At 37.0% G+C, this 20744-nt stretch overlaps 1 protein-coding gene across 2 annotated transcripts in view; it reads left to right on the top strand.

The window, feature by feature from the left end:
• LOC131429682 (protein ROP) overlaps positions 1-20744 on the top strand; it is a 609112-nt gene that overhangs the window by 432139 nt on the left and 156229 nt on the right. For both annotated transcript variants that reach the window (XM_058593974.1, XM_058593973.1), the window contains exon 5: positions 20011-20159. In XM_058593974.1, coding sequence (XP_058449957.1) covers positions 20011-20159 — 149 coding nt within the window. The remainder of the gene's footprint in view (positions 1-20010; positions 20160-20744) is intronic.

Here is a 20744-nt window from a genome sequence, read left to right as displayed (position 1 = left end):
AATTGAACCTCAACCCGAAACAGAAAGATAATGTTGGAAACTCTAAATCGAAAATCGAAGACCGACCACGAAATTTGATTCAAATGGAGCCGATTCCGGGAACTTCCAAGAGCAGACCTAATGAACCTTTCAAAAATAATACTAACAAACCCGACAAACCTTTCCCGAAAAGACTGTATTGCACCGCATGCGCGTTCCCAGGGGTCGAATCGAAATATTGCCCATACTGTAAAAAAAAAACATTCGACGAGAGCCCTAAAGTCGTCGGGTTCTCCACAAACGCATATTTTAAACTCTTTCCAAAACCTGCTGCTAGATTTAGGTAACCAATACTGGTTAAGGAGTGATGGAGCGGATAAAAAAGGTCTTTCAACAAAAGGTCATAAAATCACTTTAACCTCACCCGATGGCATGGACGACCGTCCTCATATCCAATTAGGTTTATTTGATTTAACAATCTTCGGCCTACTGGACAGTGGAAGTCACCGTACTATGTTTAATGCGATAACCTTTAATCACCTTCGAAATGTAAATCTGACGAAGCTGACTCAGTCCATTCAACTGGTGACGGCCAGTGGGAGCCCCCTGGTCATTGCGGGAGAAGTTTTAGTTCCATTTTCATTCGAGGGACGTGTGAGAGTCATACCCACCTTGGTCGACCCCGAGCTAACCCATAATTGCATATGCGGAATAGAATCCGGATAAGTTAGAGACGATACCGTTGATTGAACATGAAATCATTCTCAAACACCAACACCTGTCGGAGAAACCTGTTCGACAATATCCATATCCCATTGCACCAAAGATCCAAGAAGGACTGTTTGCGGAGGTTGATCGTTTATTAACAAGAGGTATTATTGAAGAATCCAATTCAAATTGGTCTCTTAACATCGTACCAATTCGAAAACCCACCGGGGCAATACGTTTATGTTTCGATGCTCGTAAGCTTAATGAGCGCACGAGTCGCGATGGTTACCCTCTACCTCATCCTGGACGCATATTGGGTCGATTACCACGAGCTCGGTATCTCAGTACTATCGACCTCACGGAAGCTTTTCTGCAGATTCCACTGTCTCGCACCTCACGCAAATACTGTGCATTCAGTGTACAAGGTAAAGGAATGTACCAGTTCACCCGCCTGCCTTTTGGCCTTGTCAATAGCCCGGCCACCTTGGCCAGACTAATGAACCGTGTATTAGGACAGAGCGCTCTGGAACCAAACGTCTTTGTGTACTTAGACGATATCGTCATAGTCACAGAGACGTTTGAAGAACACATCCAATTACTCAAGGAAGGGGCGAGGCGTTTGCGGGAAGCAAACCTTTCAATCAAATTAAAAAAATCTCATTTTTGCCGCTCAGAAATTCCCTTTTTAGGATACATTCTGTCTTATCGAGGTTTGCAAACGAACCCTCAAAAGATCAGACCAATCGTAGAATATGAACGCCCAACAAACATAACAAAGTTACGCCGATTCATTGGCATGGCCAACTACTACCGACGATTCATATCCGATTTTAGTCGCATTATTGTCCCCCTTTCAGAAAACCACAACAAAACTTCTGAAATGGACCACGGATGCTGAAGAGGCTTTCCAAAATATCAAAGAAAGGCTCATAACGGCTCCCATACTCAAAAGACTTCGAATTCCTGATTCATACAGAAGCCAGTGATCATGCGATTGCAGGTGTGTTAACACAAAAAATTGATGGTCACGAATATGTCATTGAGTACTTCTCGAAAAAATTGACTACCACTGAACGTAATTATCATGCCACCGAAAAAGAGGGGTTGGCGGCCCTCTTGTCGATTGAACACTTTCGAAGGAAGCCATTTCACGGAATCAGAACCGGAATCAGACTGGTTTAATAATCTTAAACGAAAAGTTGTGGAATGTCCTGAAAACTATCCTGATTTTCGTATTCAGAACGATCAGCTAATGAAATTCGTTTTTTCGAATGAAATTTCCGATGCCAGATATGATTGGAAAATAATACCCGCTCCAGAGGGTAGAAGGTCAATTCTAACTGCCTCACACGATGATTGCCTGCATATAGGTTTTGACAAAACACTAGCTAAAATTCGCCAACATTACTATTGGCCAAAAATGACCCGTGACGTTCGAGCATATGTGAAAAATGCTCTGTATGTAAGGAAATAAAGCCTGCTCATACACCCACCGTTCCATTGATGGGAGACATGCGAGTGTCCAACCGTCCATGGCAGATTATAGCAATCGATTATATCGGCCCTTTGCCCCGGACACGGTCGGGAAAACAGTACATTCTCGTGATCATGAATCTTTTTAGCAAGTGGACGCAATTGCATGCTTTTCCTAGCATATCAGTCACGACCCTTATAACCGTTTTGCGGGATCAGTGGTTTTATCGAAATTCTATATCTTCAATCCTCCTAACTGATAATGCAAGCACCTTCATATCGAAGGAGTGCGATTAATTATTGGATCAATTTGGTGTGAAGCACTGGCTAACGTCCAGATATCACTCCCAAGCAAACCCAGTGGAGCGTCTAAATCGTTCAATTAACACCGCAATACGCTCATACGCTAGGCATGACCAGCGATCATGGGACACCCGTCTGTCCGAGATCGAGTTGGTTATCAACTCTACAGTACATACATCGACAGGATTTAGTCCATTTTTCGTAACTCGAGGCGAAGAAGTGGTTTTAAAAGGAACCGATCACGAGTTGTTCAGCGATGACGATGAACCAACGTTAGAATCCCGAATTGCCCGAATTAAAGAAAAAACCCCAAAAATTTTCGAAATTATCACCAAGAATCTCACTAAAGCACACAACTTATCGTCCCACAACTATCACTTGCGCCATCGTAAGGCAGCAAAACCATTTGAAGTGGGTTCGCATGTTTATAAACGGAACACTAAACAATCAAGTTCGAATGAATACTACAATGCCAAATTGGGTGCACAATATTTAACTTGTATCGTATTAGCTAGACACGGTACGTCATCGTATGAATTGGCAGATTCCACCAGTCGAAATATTGGAGTTTGGCCAGCCAATTTATTGAAACCGGCATAAATAATCTGAAAATAAATTACAAAAGAAGTTTATTCAAGGGTAGTCATCGGGATTGTCGTTCCCAGTCTCTGCAGCGAAAGCACTTGTGAAACAAAGAACTCATGACCTCAAGGCAAAAACAATAGGTGTTTAGTACTTACCGTCCACTATGATCCTCTCGTCCTAGCCCATTTTATACACTTACCGCGGAGTGTTTAAGCTTGGGTCTGCTTAGAGGTGTTCCAGACTAACAACAAATACTTATGCACTCACGATTGCATTTTACGTTAGACTTTCCGAGCTTATTAATAGCGAGTATAGACCAGCCGTGGCAGAATAAGTGAGCGTTCTACGAATACTGAGATTGAAAGACGTTTCAACCAGTATCCGTGACATCGTCCTTGAATAAAATCCCTCGAATAAAACGATCTCCCAAACCCGAAGTGTAGGGAAATTATACGGTCGACAACTAGCTTTCAAAATTCGAGCAGTCTCACTAGTGATCGTAACACACTAAAGCATTTTTTGAGTCAGTGTAGAACTGATCGCGTAGCCTTGGTAAGATGATCGAGAATCGAGACTAGCCGATTATAAAGAAGATTTTAGCGTAGACTATTTAGTTATGATTCGGCATACTGCGGGAGTACATTAGTGAAAGTAAAATCGCGGTCGTACGCGTTCCGTGCGTTGAGGTTTTGGGAAGTGTAGAAAATGAAGAAGTGTAAAAAAATGGAAGGAGTTTCCATCCTGAATTTTCAGTATTTCTTGTGAGCAGTGTTTAGAAAGCTTATCTTTCAGCCAATCTGTGAATTGATTATATTAAACCTATAGAAGGTCAGTGGTGATGTTCAAGGTGCGTGTCTGGAAGCAGTCTTCTGTTTTCTTCTCATTTTTGATGAGCCGTCATAATATATAATTACTGTTAAGGTGAGTGGGTACTGCAGCTGTATTGTAAAGATATTTAATGTTAAAAACGTGATTAATCCACCTAGCAGTGAGATGATACCTTTTTTATCAATCCGCATGTGTTTTTTGCATGGATATTCTTAGGTGTTTTAGTTCTCATGACATTATTTTAATTATCGTCTTTTTAAACGGCAAAATGAGATTTCAATCACTCATTACCCTGTAATGTCGAAAGTGCAAATCGTATCGAATTTCAATCTTAACGTGTGAAATTCGATTGAACATTCCATGAGATGTCGAAGTAAGTTCCACTTTAGAGTTTTTCGTCATTATATATGGTACTTTCAGAGTCGGTATTCAGGAACTAGCATGACCCAACATGATTCGTATGGCCATAAGTTAATACGCCAACCAATTTACATCTTCTTTATATGTATGAATTTTAAAAACTTATCATCCTGTAATTCCAGAATCGGATAAAATTCACCAATTTTGTATGGAACCATAAGTCCTTTAATTTGAATTTTTGTTTTTGAAGTTCGATTTGGCCTTTTTGAGAAAATGATTGAGCTTTGAGAAACGATTCGACACTGGAACCGGAATTCTAAAATCGGTGTAGCAGAAATCAGTTAAATTCATCTGAGGAGTGTGTAGAAATCTTTGAGAAATTGTAGTGCGCATTAAATTTCTAGGTACCTTCCGAATCGAAAACTGAACATCGCTTAAACTGAAATAAATTTATTTCGTAATCGACTATCCAAATCTGCCAACAAGATAAACCGTGATTAATTTATGTCAAATGAACATTGTTATATTAATCACCCTGTACCTCTTAAACCGGAAGTCGGATCTGACTAAAAAGTAAGATGTTTTATAGGTTTTTAAGACCTCTCATTTGAATCATAGATGGTTCCTAGATTTCATTTGAATCTTAGATCGGTTCAGCCATCAGTCGAATGGTATATGGGAGTTATGTTATTCCAGCATTTATTACTGTAAACAGTTTGAATCAAAATAATTATGGAATTACTTTAAACTTGAAAATGCTGCCATCATCTGGTTTACATATTCGAACGATTATGTTGCCAAAAACGAACCGTGCTAAAATCGGTCCGAGGCAAAATGCTATGAAAAAAGCTGCTGTACACAGTCTTTTTGGTACCTAAAAACAATTGTATGTAACAGCATAAAAAATCGTGTTTTTCGTTGCTCCCAAGCCTTTCTTTGCCAGACAGCGCTCAAAACTTCTACTGCTGGAATATGGGGGAAAAGTCGCTTACACAAAAATTTCTATATCTCCGTTAAAAATGGACGGATTTTAACAATCTATGGCTTGTTGGATAGCTGTTACCGTGCGGAATCTAAGTCTGGAAACATATTCTGTTTTCAAGGTCAAGTGTGACAGATACTGTCAAAAAACTGAAAATTTTGACATAAAATTTCGTATAACATAAAAAGTCAACATCCTATCTCAAAACCATTCAATAGCGTTCTGGTTGACGGGGAGACCTTTCATTTGAGACTAGTTTGATCAAAATCGGTCCAGCCATCTCTGAGATCTCGACCTCTTAGTTGACAACACACATACAGACACACACACATACACACACACGGACATTTGCTCAGTTCGTCGAGCTGAATTGATTGGTATATGACATCCGGCCCTCCGGGCCTCGGAAAATTTTTCGAAAGTTTGAGCGAATTCTATACCTATTTTTTATATATGTAAAAACGTGTTTAATCCCGTTCATTTGGACGTTGTGAGATGCAGACGTGTCGCAGTTCGGTTCAAGTTTTTTTTTCTTCGTTTTGTGTCGCTTCCCGTGTTCCGTTCGGTTTATGTGTTTTGGCATTTCCGGTTCGGTTTATGTGTTTTGGCATTTCCCGTGAGCTGTTCCGCAGAATCGGTATCACATCTATAACATTTAATCGTTTGCAGTGTTGTTCCGGTTGAAAAATGAGTGCTGGGAAGGTTTCAATCAATTAAGTGCGCGTTTTCGGTTTTGTCCTTCAACAGCAAATGGAAAGGGTCTACCGCTGATAAGTGCTTGGATCGTCTAGATGGCTAGTTCCGATGAAGTGGGATATCCGAGAAGAAAGTGGTTCATTTAAAATTGTTTGCTAGAATCGAAGCGGCGAATAGCCATTTTGTATGCCCAACATGTTTGATCATGTTTGTTCGGTTGTAAGAGAAGAGTGCCGATGAGTGTCGCGCTCATTCATGGTTCGGCAGAATTATAGCAGAAAAGAGAGCATTTTTTTCGCACAGTAGTCGTGTTTCATCTCGCGTAGTTAACTAGAATGCGAATGGGAGAAAAGGATACTGTTTTTCTCTAGGACAGGACCAGACAACTGGCTGAAAGTCAAGTGATTTCCATATGCTAGGAGAGTGTGAGTGCACAAAAACTAAGGAAAGATGCGATAAAAAAGGACCCAAACTGGTGAGATCTTTCTGATATAGCGCTTTTAGAATTCTTCACAATCTATCAGTTTTCACAGTAATGTGAAAACTTGTATCATGATGCCATATCCATCCATTCTATCCAAAAAGCATTACATCATAGTATGAATTGAGATCTTTCCATGCTGGAAAGGTGTTTGTTCTCACCACTATAACAATTCTCTTTTTCTGCTCCAGAAACCGATATTAATTGTGTTGGTGCCACAGTACCGAAGAATTAGGGCTAGGTTAGAAACCACGTACAACGAATCTTAATGATTTTTATCGCATAGACATCTCTTGTGTAAGGAATCTGACTACTTTTACTTTGGGCCTGTTATGAAAGATCTGGGAAAACTGTTTTATAACATAATTCGTAAAAATCGAAAACGGTACCGAAAATAGATACCTTCGGGTAGCCTAATACTCCATGGAGTCTACGTGGTTTGTTAATAGCCCCTCATACAATACGTGGTGCAACGTTGCCAAGTATACCGATTTCTCTGACCTCTATACCGCAATGCGGATGTGTATTCCCAGGGTACCGATAATTGACGGATCGTACAGATAAATACCGATTTTTTTGCTCGCCAAGATGAGCTTTGGTGACATTTTCTTATGTTACGGGATTCTGATACCGATGTGGTACAGATGGGTTTTTACGCCAAATACAGGCAACCGCAGAAACTCGCGAAAGTCCATCATCGCCATTCTAAGCAGGGCATTATACAGACATACAGGCATTGCTGGTCAAATTACACATGAATTGTACTGTACAACTCGTGCATATTTGTGTTGTTCTACATGTATCTGCATTGGGTGCTGGTTTTGCTAGGACCTTTTATAAGTATTAGTATTATAATTCAATTATTATTTCATATATTATCGTCTTACACTATTTTATGTTATTATATACTATGTTGTATGATATTATACTGCATTGCATTATATCACATTATATTGTATTATATTAAAATATATTTTATTATATTATATTATATTATATTATATTATATTATATTATATTATAGGGTTTATTATGAGTAGTACTACGTACCTCTGCGCAAAATATAAATTTGTTTTCCTTATAAGTTATCATTTTTAAAGTAACTTTCAACTAAATATCAAGGTCGTCACAAGGTGAGCTTGGTTCTCACTGGTTCCTGTCTCATGCCTACACGTGTGTCTGTGGTGACAGATGGTCTATGGAATGCGTTGATGGCAGAATGAGAGGATGAGAAATGACATATAAATTCAAGTAATATAATATCATAGCATATCGCAACATATCATTTTATTTATTCTATTATTTATTATATAATTCATTGAACTATATTATATTGTTTTTTATTGTTATTTTCATAATTATATTTATTGTTATTATTATTAATTTGTCATCAATAATAATAACATATAATATTTTTATAGATGTAGATATTATTATTATTATTATTAGAAGAGAAATATTCTACTTCCTGCAGTATTGCGAAGATAGAAGAGCATAACTGACACTCTACATTAACTGTTATTTTATATCATGTATCGTAATATATTATATTATATTATGTTATATTATATTATTTTGTAATCTATTATATCATTTTATGTTATATTAATTTCATTACACTATGTTTCATTGTATTTATCAATATAAAACATTTTGCACGGGAGAGTATAGATGAGGGAGCATCAGGGCATCGGACGAATTGATGACTGGACGAGGGATTGTGGATAGCCAGCCCAAGTCACTTGAAGGAAACTTGTTTCCTTCTGAAGGTTTGACATGAGTCTGACGCGCCCTTCTCAAACAAACCATCAGGCGGGTTCAAGCATGTATAGCGATATGCTTCATCCATGCACTGGATATTATGGTTGGAAGAGCATCTTTTATTCCCGCGGAATACGAGTGACTCTACTTACGTATCCGCCCAACCCTTTTTGTTCGCTTTTCGGTAACAGCTATAGTAAGAAGGTGAATGGATGAGTCATATCGGGGCTACTGTAAGTCTACCCGCATCCACTGGCAAGTCCTTGAACTGATGGTGGCTTCACTTCACATCACATCACATCACATGTAAAAACGTGTTTAATCCACCTAGCAGTGAGATGATACCTATTTTTATCAATCCGCATGTGTTTTTTGCATGAATATTCTTCGGTGTTTAAGTTTTCATGACATTATTTTAATGACCCTCGTTTTAAGCGACAATTTGAGATTTTAATCACTCATTACTCTGTAATGTCGAAACTGCAAATCGGATCGAATTTGAATCTAGAAGTGTGATAATCGATTAAACATGCCATGATATGTAAGTTCCACTCTAGAGTTTACGGTAATTTAAGGTACTTCCAGAGCCGGTATTCAGGAACCAGCATAACCCAAACCGATTCGTATGGTCATATGACGAATAAATTACAACAGTTTTGAGTTCAACTTTGAAGCTTTTCGGGATTGTCATCTTCTATATCGGTTTGAATTTTAAAAATTCATCATCATGTAATTCGAGAACCGGAAGTCATAATTGGATAAAATAATTAATTTTTGTATATAAGTTTGTTTTAATTAAAATTTTTGTTTCTGAAATTAGGCTTTTTTTGAGAAAACGATTGAGCTTTGAGAAACGATTTTATACTGGAACCGGAATTCTAAAAGCGGTATGGCCGAAGTCAGATAAATTCACCTGAGTAGCTGTACACTTTACATTTGTTTCAAAACATTTGAAAATCAGTTAAGACATCTTTGAGAGATCATAGCACGAATTAAATTTTTAGGTGCCTTCTGATCGACAACTGAATACCACTAAAACTGAAAAAAGTTAATTTTTTTATCGACTATCCAAATCTGCTAACCCGATAAACCTGATTAAATTATGTGGAATAGACATTTTTATACAATCCCCGAAACCGGAAGTTGGATCTGACTGAAAAGCAAGATGTTCTATAGAACTTTGAAACTTTTCATTTGAATCTTAGATGATTCTTAGATTTCATTTGCATCTTAGATCGGTTCAGCCATCTTCAAGAAAAATGAGTTACACAATTTTGATTTCGTTTCACATATCATCCTGTAGTTCCGAAACCAGAGGTCGGAACCAAACATAATGCAGGAACTTTGTTTGGGAGCATACGACTTTTCGTATGAATCTGAATTTGTAGAAAAGAAATTTTCCGAGAAAATTAATTGAAGTTATTTGTCACACACGCATTTGCTGATCTCGACGAACTGATTCGAATGGTATATGGATGTTATGTTGTTCCAGCATTTATTGCTGTAAGTAGCTTAAAACAAAATAATTAAAAAAAATTCTGCCATCATCTGGTTTATATATGTCATATTCGAACGATTATGTTCCCAAAAACGAGCCGTGCCAAAATCGGTCCGAGGCTAAATGTCATGAAAAAGAATGCTGTACACAATCCTTTTGGTTCTTAGAAACAATTGTATGTAACAGTATAAAAAATCGTGTTTTCCGTTGCTCCCAAGCATTTCTTTGTCATACAGCGCTCAAAACTCCTACTGCTGGAATAAGGGGAAAAGTCGCTTACAGAAAAATTTCGATATCTCCGTTAAAAATGGACGGATTTTAACAATCTATGGCTTGTTGGATAGGTATTACCGTGCGGAATCTAAGTCTGAATGAAAATTTTGACATAAAACTTTGTATAACTCAAAAAGTAAACATCCGATCTCAAAACCATTCAATAGCGTTTTGGGTGACGGGGAGACCTTTCATTTGCGACTAGTTTGATGAAAATCGGTCCAGCCATCTCTGAGATCTCGACCTCTTAGTTGACAACACACATACGGACACACACATACACACACACACACACACACACACACACACACACACACACACACAGACATTTGCTCAGTTCGTCGAGCTGAATCGATTGGTATATGTCATACGGCCCTCCGGGCCTCGGAAAATTTTTCGAAAGTTTGAGCGAATTCTATACCTATTTTTTATATATATAAAAATAGGTAAAAAATGTAAAAAAGGTCTCTTATGTACAAGAACCCTTTTTTTCACCGACCATGGGCGGATTTTAACCGTGGTTACCATTTAAATTGCAAAATATCTGGTTTTGGGTAAAATAATGATAGTAACGATAATGGATAGGAGTAAATTTTTAAATATAACGTTTCTATAAAAAAAGATATGTCTATACAAATACAACCCTGTTGGGTCAGTTCTCCTGATTGGTAGGAGTAGGGCTTAGGGAACTGAGTTGTCGCGGTGCAAATACGAGGGCGGAAATCGTACAAGAACTGGGACAGTCGAAAAGTGGAATGAATGGTTGGTGATAGGAGAGATCTCGAATTACAGCTCTCTTGGGTTCTGACCGTGGAAGTGAAAAGGTGACTACGAGTACAGTTCGATAGTAGCATATAAAGTTCTCGAGTAAATTGTGTGATTTCGGGCGGTCGAACCGGCTAAGAAAGCCCCGATCACTGGGTCTCTATCCGACACCAGTTAACCGTTAAGGATCGGCAAAGCGCCTGTTCTCGCCCTGTCTGGTTTTCTCCAGCACGGCTAACCGTAAAAGAGCCCGGCAGGCTGTCGTCGTGGGTCCGTCCGTCAAGCAGCAAACTTCACTCCGCCCGCTAATCCTCAAGGACGACCATCGTACCCCCACCTGTGTTGAAACTGACATCTGCCCGTGTGCGGCAGAGGACTATCTAGCCACAAGGTTTCGTCATCGCCCGGAGCCATCAGAATTCGTCGATTACTATCGAGCCATCACGTTCCATATGCGCAAGGAATATCGCTACCGGTACCGCCCTAACCTCACCGTTTAACCATCCGATAGGAGCAGTCTAGAGTTAGGTAAATCACGTGGGTAATTATATTATTGTTAACTGCACATTATCATATTTTCCTAAACCCAGATCCGAAAGCTCTCCCAAACAACTCATATACGACCCTGGGACTCTAGGACCAAAAAAGAGGCCATGTGTGCCCACCCCGGAACGTGCATACCAGACGTTGGGGCTTAGAACCTGTTCTCCTCCAGAACAGGTTAACTTCATCCTCGGGGGCTAAGAGCAGCCGCGTCCCAAGAAGGTAACAACTCAAAAATCAGTTTTTTCACATATTTACGTAACTAAAATGATGCATACTAACTTTTTTAACTAATGAATATGTTTATTGATACAACTGATGTTTTTCACATATTTTTTAAAACTCGGCCAACCTACCCCGGCTCAGGGGTTGGTTTACCGATTTTTTTCTTCGCATTTGATTGTTAATAACTATTTTTCTGATTTTTATTCAGGAATGGAAAAAATCACACACGTGTTCGAAAGGTGTATCTTCATGACAGAGCAAAGCGTTTATCAAAAAGTGTAACCAGAAAGAGTACAGAAATTCCGAAAGCGAAACTCGGACAACTAGCACCGGTCTCCCCTACTTCTAAAGAAAAAAATGCTGGGTAACAAGAACTGTTTCTTGTCCAAACTAAAGTTCTTATCCAGTGTCTTTTTATCGGAAACCAAACTAATCTGAAAGTCATAATCACCCTAGATTTCAATGAAACTCAATTTGTGAAGAAATTTTACAGCATATCCTATTGCTCCTTGTCCGATATTTGCAGAAAGTATTAGTCCTGGATAAGAAAAAGTTGTTAGAAAAACTATTTTTCTTAAAAATACCAATCTTGCAACCTATGGAAAGTTGGCAGGGAACATAATTGATAGGACATGTTGGGATATGTTGGGACAAAATTTCATTCAAATAGAAAATGGTATTTTTTTGTAATATGACTTCGAATTTTTAAGATCAATTTCTTTAGACATCTAGGGATCGAAGAGATCAGGCTGTGCGCTAGAGCGGTCGGAAAAAATTCTCGCGTGTCATTTTTTCGTATAATTTAGAGTGAAAATTTTAATTTCTATTAAATTCAGTAAATGGTGCCAATATTAGACAAACTGTGCGTTGTGAGTGAAAAGTGCCGTTGGTTAGAAAAAATACACACAGTTGTGCCTTTCCTCTTCATAAAATCGACAAGGGCCATCCCCTGTGGTCACTTATGGATTTCTTTCTACTGTATTTCAATACTTTCACTCTTGTCTACACGGAAAAAGTATTCCATTTCTCATTGTACTGGATATTTACTGTATTAATGAAACAGTTGAGTTTTCTGCGATCTAGGGAACTTATTATGAAATATTCTCAAAATATACTTATTTGTAATCATTGATGATTCCTTCTGTGCGGGAATCGTGGAGTCGTTACTTAAACTCAAACAAAACTATTCGTATATACTTATAATCTTTTCGTTGTAATTTTCTCAATCGCAAAAGCAAAGTCTTGGCAGTACATTCCTTTTGTAGAATTTGGACTTTCTGTTTCAACAAACTTCGCAGCCGATTCTTAGTGTACAGTACTATGGATCCTACTGATACTAAGAATCCTTCCAGGTCGGGACTCGAACATACGACAACTGGCGTGTAAGACCAGCGTCCTATGCATTGAACCGCCAACCCGGGACAATTTTCTCAATCGGCATAATAGCATCAAATGACTTTTGTTTTACTATGAGTTAATATAATTTATGCGGGGCTGGGGTCCATTAGGAGATTGATAGTACCTATTAACTTTCTTTGGATAGCCTAGATGTCGTGTGGAATCCGGCGGAAAAAATGAGCCAAGAATAGATCCACTGGGTTTCTACATCCATGTCCTAAAAAGGCAACAATAGCAGGAGTTTTTTTTGCTTTCAGTTCTTAGATATTTTAAACGTTTCACTTCTGATTGCTTTATTTTACTAAATTGTCTCTTCATTCAATCTATCTTCATTTATTTGGTATGTTTCTTCTTCCGTGATATTGCTTCTCCTTCATTATTATAAATTGATTGATAAAATCAACTAATGCACAAAACCATCAATATTACAAAGTTAATAACATATACCTATATTTCTCAAGTAGCAAACATTGTTTTTGTATTGGATTTCTTAACTCTTCCCGCAACGATTGTGTGATTGAAAAAGCGCACTTTGCTTGTATGATGTGCAACAAGTTTTTTGTTAAGCATGTTTCACAGCAGTAATATTTGTTAAGATAAAACTGGAAATGAAACTGTTTAAATGAACATATTGTACAGTCAGGTAATAAAACCAATCTGGAACATAATCCTTTCAGGTTTTTGAGTTGGTTTCACAAGCAGTAATATGAATTATTTTAACATTTGTAATAAAAACACGTAGAATCACTTGTCTAACATATCAAACAAAAATAACCGTACTGTAGAAATTGTGAAACAATTGTCAATTTTAACAAGTTCTAATTGCTACTCGGGAGAATAAATAGTAGAAAATACTTGTTTGTTTGAAAAAATAATAATTTTTTCTCGGTTGCCGGCTGCCCAGGTCAATAATCAATTAATAGTTTTAAGAAATAATTAAAATAATAAAGCAGAAAAAATGAACAATCAAGTCGCGCATGAAATCTGTTGACCTTTGTTTGGTGATTTAAAATGATTTTACACTTCCGGTGAAACTCTCAACGGGTGAGCAAGTTGCATCGTGTAAGTCCGGAGAAAATTTGAGTATTTCGCAAGAAAGAAAGGATTTTCATCCGTACTTTGACGATTCGACGCAGCCACACAGCGAGATTCTCGCTTCTAGTCAAGTGAAAAGAAAAAAGACCATAAACGAAAATAACTGGCAATATAGCCTTAATACTGTACCATCAAATCGGTGTCATCTTAAGTGAGGTAACGCCAACTAGAAAAGAAGAAGAAAATGATTTTATAAAAAAAATAAAAAATATGTCACTACAATGAATCAACTATTTTGTCTAAATCTTATTCACTCGTTTATTTCGTAACAGGTAATTCCATTTAGAAAAAATAGGGAAGTTTTTATTCGTTACGCGATAGTATTTCAAATTTTCCTTCACGAATAAGAACTGTGACTCAAGACTTACCGGGACTTCAGTATCGAATATTGTTGAAAAGTTCACTCGGAAAGTTAGTGAGTTTAGTGGTGCATCCGAGCATCTTGAAACCGGAACATACTTGGTCGCACGCGAATATTAACATTATTGAAATTTATACTAACCAATATCCTTCTCCCGTGACACTCGTGGAGTGCGCAGTAGTATATACGGCTTCTAGTAACAACAAGTGTTTTACTAACATTCCTTCCCATTCCTTAGACGATCTACGTTCGGGCCTGACCGGCGCCGGTACTGATCAATGTATTCTGGGGTTACCAGAAGATGTACATTGAAAGATGATTTGCCAGTCCCGGTCGGATCATCTAGAAATTACCTGTGCAATTTCAGCTAATCCCGATCAGTAATGGAGTGGCAACCAGGTGTGGTCGCTCAAGCTCAATTTCTTTAGACATCTAGGTTTAATGAAAAGGTTTTCATGTTCGAGTTTTAAAAACGAATCCTAATGCTTTATTTAAAAATCACTTATTTATATCCTATCCTCTCCTAACTTAGCTAATTGGATTTTACAGTATGGATTGCTAAAAATCCGGGGGGAGGAGTTAGAACGCGCAGCGTAAATCTGATTTAACCAATGACATGTCTCGGTCATTGTAATGTATTTGAGTAGGAGATAGTGAGTAATGTTTCTAGGCAAGTGTGTGAGTGTGATACAGAAAGGGGAGGTTGAGAGTAGGTTTAACTCTCGTGAGTGTCGGTTCGAGTCAGTGTGTTTTCCTGGGTTACTGTTATTCTAGGTCATGCCATATGGCACTGTTTGAGAGAGGTGTGGAACGTGGAGAAACGGCAAATGACATAACTGTTTTGTTTTTTGGGTGATATTTGATGCTTATGTTTCCTTATTTATTTGTTGTGGTGTTTTCGTTGAGTCGAAGTAAGTGCTGACAATTTAATCGCCTTATGTAGGTGAAGTTTATATTTCAAGTGGGTTTCTGGGTTTCATGACTTGGTGTCGAGTGGAAATTTGTCGAGTACGTGTTTTATGGAAATTTGTCAAGTGCGTGTGGTCTGAAGTGTGGGAAAGATTTAATCTTGAATATTTTACATGGTCTGAAATGTGTGAGGAGATTTAGTGTTACATGCTCATATTACATCATCCCCCTTTTGGAAGAATGATGTAACGAAGGGAAATCATTCTGTAGTGCTTTATGGGATTAGTTTACTGTTGCGTTCGAACTCCCTAACAATTTTAATGTATATTACAGAGTTTTCTTATAGCTAAAATAACCGAATTGTACAGTTTTTCTCAGAGAAGCTGAGTAAAACTTCACTTACGCCCACGGCAATTATTTTTTGATTTTTCTCTTTTTTTTTTGTTTTACGTGGTGTTAAGCTCGGTATCTGAATCTTAATTCTAAAAGTTTGATGTTACAATTTTGTATTTTATGCTTTGATGAGTCTATTTTTGTGAATAATGGTTTTTTCTTTTGACTGTAAATTTTGTATTTCACAATTTTAATCTTGAAGTTGTGTAACTTTAAATGGACCAATATAAAATGGATCTAGTTTTGCGTTTTGTAGATACACTATGTCGTTCAATTGTATTTCTATCGGATTGCATAGGTGATCTGTTGTTGATTTTCTGAATTCTTTTTGGTGTATTAAATGTTTGTTTGCTATTTCGTGTGATTTGTGTAGTCGGTATTGTAATTCTTTATTGTACATGTCGAAATTATATATCGGTTCAATTTTGTCTGGATAAATTTCTTGTGGTAGTCTGGCTTTTACGCCGAAAACTAGTTCGTAGGGTGTATACCCATGATCTGAGTGTGGTGTTGTGTTATATGAAAATGCATAGTATTGTAACCAATCATCCCAGTCAGATTGATGTTCGTTGATAAAAGATCGCAGAAACTCGTTGAGGCATCTGTGATTTCTTTCCAAAGAACCAATTGTCTGAGGATGATAAGCTGTCGAAAAGGTTTGTTTAATGTTTAACAATTTGCAAATTTGTTCTAGAACCTCGTTTTTATATTCGGTTCCTCTGTCGGTTTTTAACTCAAGAAATTTACCGTAAGTTAAAATGAAATTTTCTACTAATGCTTTAGCTACGATGTTAGCTTCTTTGGTTGGAATAGGTATATATGTTACTTCTGTATTAAAAAATTTACACTTATTGAGGTTTAATTTAAGGTTGTACTTCCTAATGCGTTCAAAAACTTTCTCTAAATTCTGAAGGTGGTGTTGAATTGAGCATCCAACTACTATAATATCATCTATATATACAAAAGCATGCTCAGGTGTTAATCCTGACATTGCGATTGTCATCATTCTTTGAAAACTGTTTGGGCTGATATTTAAACCAAACGGTAATCTTTTAAATTGAAAGTGACCAGATTGGGTTGAAAATGCTGTAAATTTCCTGGAGTTTACTTCTAAGGGTATTTGATGGAATCCTGACATTAAATCCAGAGTTGTAAAATATTTTGCTCTACCAAGCTGATCTAGGATCAATTCTTGGCAGTGGGAATTTATCGGCTAATATTTTTTTGTTAAGTTGCCGGAAATCGACTACTAAAATCCATTTTGTATTATTGTTTTCTGATTTTTTCGGGACTAGTAAAATTGGATTGTTATATGGTGATATGGATGGTTCGATAATATCATCTCTCAACATTTTGTTTGCCGGAATTCTTGATTATTTGCATTAAAATTATTATGGTTGAAATTATTATTAAAATTATTATGGTTATAATTATTTCTATTATTATGAAATAATTGTTTTTGTGGATACCTATTGTATTGCACTGGATATCTGGTTGCATTATATTGTCTTGCCCCTCTATTAAAATTATTCACACGTTGTTGGTGCTGTTGAACAAAACGTGTGTGCATTATTTGGGAGTGGGTTATTTCGTCTGTACCCAATTCTTGTGCTTTCTGGTTTGCTTCTCTTATGTTGCTGAAATTACCAGCTTTGGGAATTATTTTTAATTCGGTGTTGTTACACCCTTTTATTAGAGCGTTTACCCCTATCTTAGTGCTCATTGATTTTGCCACTGGTAGTGGGATTTTTTGCTCGACATAGGTATTTTCGAGTTTCGTGCAGAGGGTTTCAATTTCATCGCAAAAACTGTTTATTGAGTTTTTCTGTTTTAAGGTGTTTATTTTCGCTATGATACTTTCGGGAGTGGTCGTGATTTTACACCTTTCCTCGACTAGTTGTATCAAATTATCGATTGTATTGACTGTTTCAGGGATGCCTTGTCTGGCTTTTCCGGACAGTCTGGTTTTTAGAAATTTTATTGCCATGGCCATGTGGTCTGGCAGTACTAACTCATTCAGCAATCTAGCTGAGTCAATGAATGTGTATAGGAGAACCATCGTAAGGTTGGATAAGAGCCGTCGCCTGACGTAAGTCAAACGGGGTTGTTGTTTGTGTCATAATGTCGTTTTTGGTTGCTCTAATACATGCGAGTTTAAATTTTATTATTTCGCAAATTTCGTCAGTCCACAGTCTCGTATTTTTTACTAAGTTGTGGAAAGTCTTGTCGTCGATAATTTCTTGTTGCTTTATAAATAGATTGTCAAGGTCTATTTTTAATTCTTGGCATCGATTCAATTTTTCTTCGAGTAATTTTTCTGATAGTTTCGTGTTTATAGACTTCTTTACGTAAATGTGGAGTTTTTCTAGCTCCTTATAATTTTGCAGTTCATTTTCGCTTGGATATATATAACATTTATATAAAAAAATTTATCACATATTAAAAATGATTATATTATTTTTCTCGTTTTGTTTTTTTTTTTTTAGGAAAAAATCATTCCTTTCGCAATTATAAGATATAGTGTGTAGTTTTCTAGACATGAATATACATGCGTAACCACATTTGTGTTTGTCGGGAATCGCCTGTTTGCGTTTTTCCTCGGCACGAATTTTAATTTCATTTAATTTCTCTTTGACCGTTAAAGGCCATTTGTCGTTATAAGAATTTTCCATTGTCGACTAAAAAGTGTTTGTATACGTAGTCTATATTTAAACGTTGGTCAATTGTACCTGACGTGCGGCCTTGATTGCTATTTTTTCTGTATATTGTTTGTGCAATTTTATTAGACCTTTCAGTAGCAGATAGCCTATTGCTATCCCTACCAACGCGCAGAGTGCGATGCCTTCCGTTTCCCTCGACGGGGAGGCTATTGTGTTATTAATGGTTTCGTCTGACGAAAACCAACCCATAATCTCTATTCACAAATGTTGTTTTGTCTTAACTCGATATTTGCCTAGCTAGTTGTCCCTAATTCTTAATTTAAGCACAGTACCTTTGGTTTACTTCCATTTCGTCCTCACGTTGTAGGTACTCGTGTGTGAGCGTTGTCGTCGTCTCCTTGTGCTGTAGCGAATCCTTCCTTGGTGACACACGGTTTTGTTTTATTTTTGTTTGCACACAGAATTTCTCGGGTAGTTCATAGTTAACGTCGCACGATGTTTCCCGGTTATTCACTGCTATGAAAAGGGCACCAATTACCGAAAGTCGAACTAACTAACGATAATAACGATCGTCATTTGCATTTTTTTTGCATCACTAAACACTCGTTTATCAGTTATTGAATTCGGTTTATTGCTAGCCACTTGCTCTTCTTTTTCAATTTGAACTTGGTAACTTCGGTACGATTACTTTCACCACCAGTTTATCAGTTATTGAATTCGATTTATTGCTAACCACTAAAGCCAAATTGCACACTTCACCAAATCACCAATAATTGGAACTTGTTGCCACCACTGTGGAAAGCCAGGAACACTTTTTATAGGTATGCAACTATTTCATAAGTCAATTTCTTTGAAGCAGTAGTAACTTCCTTGGAGAAAAATAGGCACTTTTGCACTGTTCCGAATTTTGAATCCTGATCATTGTTAGAGTTTATTTCTTCGATTTTTTTTTGCCTTATCACATGCACGTATAAAACAGTCAATAGTACTTTAACTGAAACCGAATTAATATAATGGTCTGAAATGTGTGAGGAGATTTAGTGTTACATGCTCATATTACATAGGGGTTTGGGTCAGTACTGATAGTTTTATGTAAAGGTGCACATAACCTTTTTCATTTCATATTTACATTCGTCCTTGACTCATCAGTGCAGTAGAAGTTCATATTGAACTGCTGGTGCACTTAGACGTTCAACATGAACCGCTAAGCAAACGAAAATGTTTCAAATATTGTTTTCGTCTTAGACCTCAGAACAGGCAGTGCGTTCCGGCGTAATCGTTTAAATCGTAAACGGCTCAGTGCACCAGCTGTTCAAAATGAAATGCTGCTATACTGATTCCCTAAAGATGAAACGTGAATACAAAATGAAATAGGTTGTGTTCGCCTTTACTTTAACCGGTCAGCAGCGACGAAAACTTCTGTATATATAAAAACATTGATCTTAAAAATTCGGAATCAAATGGCGAAGATCACTATTCTTTATCGGAATGAAATTTTGTCCCAACATAGACAATTATGCTATCTGCCATTCTTCCATAGGTTGCAAGACTGGAATTTTTTTCTGTGTAATACTTTTATTCACTCATACAACACATCATTTGTATGCGAAGTGGCTTTTTGTGACAAAGCCTTCATTTATAGAAAGTTTCATTAAAATCTCTAAAATCGGTGCTCCTAACAATTGTTCGAGTTAGTGCGAAATTCGTCATATAATAAATATGAAGTTTTTCTAGGTATATTCACTGGATTCACCTGTAACATTTCAATGCGCATATTCGCCTGCTCTTGCATCAGCACGATACGGAAACATGGAACGAATTGCTGAACAAATTGCAACACTTTGTGCTACTTTGGGCGAATATCCATCGGTACGCTATCGAAGGTTAGTAAAACTAAAAAAATATTGTTCCTAATAAATGTTTATATTTTCCTTCAACCCTCTTCAATTTGCATGAAACTTTGCATTTTTTTTGGTATAGCAAATGAAGTATTGTTCACAGGTTTAGAGATATTTTTCACTCAATACTAATTTTTGAAAAGTATTTATGTGTTTTAAGCCACATTATTTTAAAACAATTATAACTCAAAATCTATAGCATCTACGGAAATTGTATCTAAGAAGAAGTTGTAGGTATTCAATCGAAGTTTCAAAAAAAAATACATTAAAAGAAAGTTTTCCATTTTTGTATGAAATCAAAAATAAAGTTTATTTTTCTAAATTCTCAGTTATTACACCGTACGGTTTTTCTTATTTTATACCACAAAAAATGTCAAGTTACAAGGAAACTGATTGTTTAAAAAAGTTGGAAAGATGCTCGATAAAAAAGTTACCTGAAGAAAAACTTTTTACTGATTTTCGAAAAACGATGTTTTGATAAAAATGGAAGTGTTTGAGTAATGAATGTTATTCTTTAAGCTACGCTCAATGAAAAAGACCATAAAGTGCAACTTTATAAAAGCAGTCATT

This window comes from Malaya genurostris, chromosome 2, assembly GCF_030247185.1.
Source record: "Malaya genurostris strain Urasoe2022 chromosome 2, Malgen_1.1, whole genome shotgun sequence".
Taxonomy (NCBI): Eukaryota; Metazoa; Arthropoda; class Insecta; order Diptera; family Culicidae; genus Malaya; species Malaya genurostris.
The sequence above is the reverse complement of the archived record's forward strand: the minus strand, read 5'-3'. Positions and strand labels throughout refer to the sequence as shown.